Here is a 4331-nt window from a genome sequence, read left to right as displayed (position 1 = left end):
GGACGCGCAGGCTCAGCGGCCATGGCTCACGGGCCCAGCCGCTCCGCGGCATGCGGGATCCTCCCAGACCGGGGCGCGAACCCGGTTCCCCTGCATCGGCAGGCGGACGCGCAACCACTGCGCCACCAGGGAAGCCCCACCTCTGCACTTCTGAGGTCCTGGGATTCAGAGCCTTTGTTTTCACCTTGGTTTGCCAAGCAAACAGGCTCCAGTTTCTCTGAGCATCATTATGTTACAAAGGTACCACTTTAACTGCCTTTGCTTCACCAATTCAAATCTCCAGCTCAAAGTCTACCTCCCTCCAAATTTCTTAACCAACTGCACCCTCAGCAATCTCTACCTTCTCCCAACTCCTATGGCATTAATAGTTGGTAAGGCAATCTCGCATACAATTAGAGTGTCACATTTATTCTAGTATGATCAAATTCCCCAAAGAGACTTGAAGTACTCAGTAACAAAAGAGTCCAGAGCTTTGGACCTCCTATCACGTCCAGAAAAGTGTTCTGTCTGTTCAAAATACGAATACATGCTTACACCATGTAAAATAAAGAGACCTATTGAGAGTTCTATCTTACAAAATTACATGTGACTAATCTTGCATTCATTTAATAAGTGATTATGTTTACAACTGCCTCACACAGACCCAGGAACTTAGTCTTATCATCTCTTTTAATCATCAAGCATCAAGATACCATTATCCCCATTTTACAGGTGAGGAAACTGAGGCTTACACAGTTTAAGTTACTTATTTGCCCGAGGACACAAAATTAGCAACTGCAGTAACTCATACTTGACCCTAAGCCTAACACCAAAGCCCATACTGTCTTACCATGCTGAGCTTTTTAGAGCACTGAATTCCTTGCAATTTCATCTCAGCCAAATGATTTGCAACTTGTAAAATCTGACTCTTTACAAATGTTTCCTACAGTTTTTGTTTGAAGACTGACATTTTTCCATCATTAAAAGCGTTCCTTCTCCTTTAGCAAAAAATAAATGATAAACTCTTCAAACGTTTTTAAAATCAGTGTAACTGGCTTATGGGGTTCTGGGTTTTGTTGTTGCTTTTAGAACACTAGAAGGCATTTCTTTAAGTATTTAAACTGACTGACAGTACTTATATCCAAACATATGTCCAAGGCTCCCCTAAATTCCATTTTTTAGAGCCTAGTGTCAGCAACAAATTGGTACTTGCCATCTACCTCTACAAGGATTAAATCATGTGCTGCTGCAGCTGTTGACTTTCAACATCCCCTGAAAGGAGTTCAGGGTGGAGAGCAGAAAGGAGGCACTCTGTGCTCTGGGAAAAACTGGCAGAACAGGTCTTCAGATAGATATTATCAGAAGCCAATTTTATGAGCCCAATTCTTGTATCTCCTCATATCTAGAAAAGCACTAAAACCCTTCATGGTGACAACTACTCCTGTGACTAGCAGAAACCTGCAAAAAAATATGTGCTTGATTGCAAATGTACTCCCCCTTCACCAAAATCACATATATACTGACCTTCCCCTCTCCATCCTAGGAGCAGTTTCTCCAAGCTATCTGAGATGCTGTCTCCCTGGCTGCAGTTCTCATTTTGCCCCAAATAAAACTTAACACATGGGACTTCCGTGGTGGTGCAGTGGTTAAGAATCTGGCTGCCAATGCAGGGGACACGGGTTCGAGCCCTGGTCCGGGAAGATCCCACATGCCACGGAGTAACTAAGCCTGTGCGCCACAACTACTGAGCCTGCACTCTAGAGCCGGCGAGCCACAACTACTGAGCCCGCATGCCACAACTACTGAAGCCTGTGCGCCTAGAGCCCGTGCTCCACAACAAGAGACGCCACCACAATGAGAAGCCCGCGCACCGCAACAAAGAGTAGCCCCCGCTCGACGCAACTAGAGAAAGCCCGTGCACAGCAACAAAGACACAACGTAGCCAAAAAAACTTAACTCGCAACTCTCACACTGTGCATTTTTTTAAGTCAACACCAGCTTTCATCTCCAATCACCAGATTAGATCGAATACTCTCTTCTCCCTCTGACCTCATTAACATTTCCAGTTGGGGGAGGAGAAGGTGGGAAGGAAGGAAGCAAGGGAGCCAGAGGAAGCAAAACATCTTTGTTTTAAAAATGTCAAAGCTGGGCTTCCCTGGTGGCACAGTGGTTGAGAGTCTGCCTGCCAATGCAGGGGACACGGGTTCGTGCCCCGGTGTGGGAAGATTCCACATGCCGCGGAGCGGCTGGGCCCGTGAGCCATGGCCGCTGAGCCTGCGCGTCCGGAGCCTGTGCTCCGCAACGGGAGAGGCCACAACAGAGAGAGGCCTGCATACCGCAAAAAAAAAAAAAAAAAAGTCAAAGCGACTGGCTGCTAACAGCCCAGCAACTAGAGGAGCAATTCTACTAAAAAGCAAGTTATTACACAGATGTTTAATAAATCCCCCAGTTGAACAATGGTACATTTCTCAAAGTGAAAATGTAGACACTTACCTGAAGGAAAAACGTAATAAAAGAAATAATTCCAAGGATTAGAAACAAGAGTGAAAACAAGTTACTATTCTGTCGTTTGGTTTCAGGATCATCATCTCTGGTAAAAACCTGTCAAGAAAATATTTAAAGGGTTTTCAGTACCACTGAAGAAATCATTCAAAGTCTGACCCATTTTGCATCTAGCAGAGTATTCGGGGTCAAGGGAGCCTTAGTATGTGGAGGTCAGGCTGGCTTCCCTAAAGGGGGACATATTCTGCCTTCCCTGGGGACCAAGAGTGGGCCTGTCATTCATCAATCTATCCAGCTCTTTTCCCATACTCCTACTTGGAGTAACGAGTGCCACAAGGGAGCGCCACACCCACCACAGCAGAATTGGGAACAAATACTCTGCTTCCTCTGATGGGAAACTACACTGTATGGTGATCTGCTGTTTTACAAGTTGGACATTTTCAACTGTCCCAAGGTGTCTGGAGACACATCTGCTGATGTGGTTTCGGTGAACCCAGGAAAGGTGCTCATTCATTCACCCGAGGCCTCTCCAAAGAAAGGAGTTTCCTTGAGCCAGCCTCTGTAGGATGGCCAGTTAGATAGCCAGTGGGGAACTGCAGCCAGCTGACCTAGAACCACATGTGGAGACCTGGGTTAGAAGAGCTTACAGGATGCCCTGGGGTTGAAGAACAGAGAATAACCATGCCACAGGGAAAGAAAATCACCTCCCTTCACAGTGGGTCACAATCAGTCTTGTGACAGCCATATTCCTAAGCCGATCCACACAACTTTATCCCTTATAAAGGAAAAAAAAAAAGCTTTTTGGAAGAAGTTAAATTAATTTTTCTTGATTAGTCATTCCAACAAAAATAAGAGCTAACAATCAGTGAGCTCTTACTCTGTACCAGGCGTTATTCTAAACAAACTCATGTATACTATCCTTTACCCCCACAACCACCTCCTGAGGTTTGTTATCATCACCATTTTACATAAAGGGAAACTGAAGCACAGAGAAGTTAATTAACTTGTTCAAGGTAACACAGCCACCAAGTGATGACCCAAGGCTATACCCCCAAGCAATCTAACTCAGAGCCCACAATCCTAAACTCTGTGTTACAAACCTTCAATGAGGCAGAGAGCTTGTTGCCTACCCAATATCTAGGAGCTAATGTGTCTGCCTTGGAGCACCTGTTTCCAGGTCTATTGTTAAATGACGAATGAGGAAAACATAAAATTTGTAAGTTTTTGTTATACACAGCCAAACCTATTCCTAACTAATCCAATTCCTTTTTTTCCCCCCTGATGATGGCACTGTCTACCTCTGTGCCTGCAAGACAAATGTTAGAACAGGGGCTGGCCCCAGACAATCTATGGTGGCTATGGAACACAACCATGTGCCTTTGCTTCTGAATGGTTACTTGCGCACTACAACGGAAAGGCTGAGCATTTGCAACAGAGACCATTTGGCCTGCACCGCCTAAAATATCTACTCTCTTAGCGTTTATAGACAAAGTTTGCTAACCCCTGGCCTAGCACATATGCACCATGGAATCAGACACTTCCTCTCTTTCCTGGTACTTTTTCAGCACCTAGAACAGTACGTGGCACAAAGCAGACACTGAAGATATTCCCTGAAGGACTACATCAAACATGTGAACGCCAACCTGAAATAAGTTAGCCAGGCATAGGTGGACCGGTATATTTATGTATCTTTTAGTATAATCAAAAGTTAGCGTTTTGGGCTTCCCTGGTGGCGCATTGGTTGCGCGTCCGCCTGCCGATGCAGGTAAACTGGGTTTGCGCCCCGGTCCGGGAGGATCCCACATGCCGCGGAGCGGCTGGGCCCGTGAGCCATGGCCGCTGAGCCTGCG

General features: G+C 45.8%; 1 protein-coding gene across 1 annotated transcript in view; it reads right to left on the bottom strand.

Annotated features, from left to right (window-relative positions):
• ABCB1 (ATP binding cassette subfamily B member 1) overlaps window positions 1–4331 on the bottom strand; it is a 108469-nt gene that overhangs the window by 34085 nt on the left and 70053 nt on the right. Inside the window, exon 18 of the mRNA XM_007115622.4 lies at window positions 2473–2580. Coding sequence (XP_007115684.2) covers window positions 2473–2580 — 108 coding nt within the window. The remainder of the gene's footprint in view (window positions 1–2472; window positions 2581–4331) is intronic.

The sequence above is a fragment of the Physeter macrocephalus genome, chromosome 5 (assembly GCF_002837175.3).
Source record: "Physeter macrocephalus isolate SW-GA chromosome 5, ASM283717v5, whole genome shotgun sequence".
Lineage (NCBI taxonomy): Eukaryota > Metazoa > Chordata > Mammalia > Artiodactyla > Physeteridae > Physeter > Physeter macrocephalus.
Note: the sequence above shows the minus strand (reverse complement) of the source record. Positions and strands in the feature narration are given on the sequence as shown.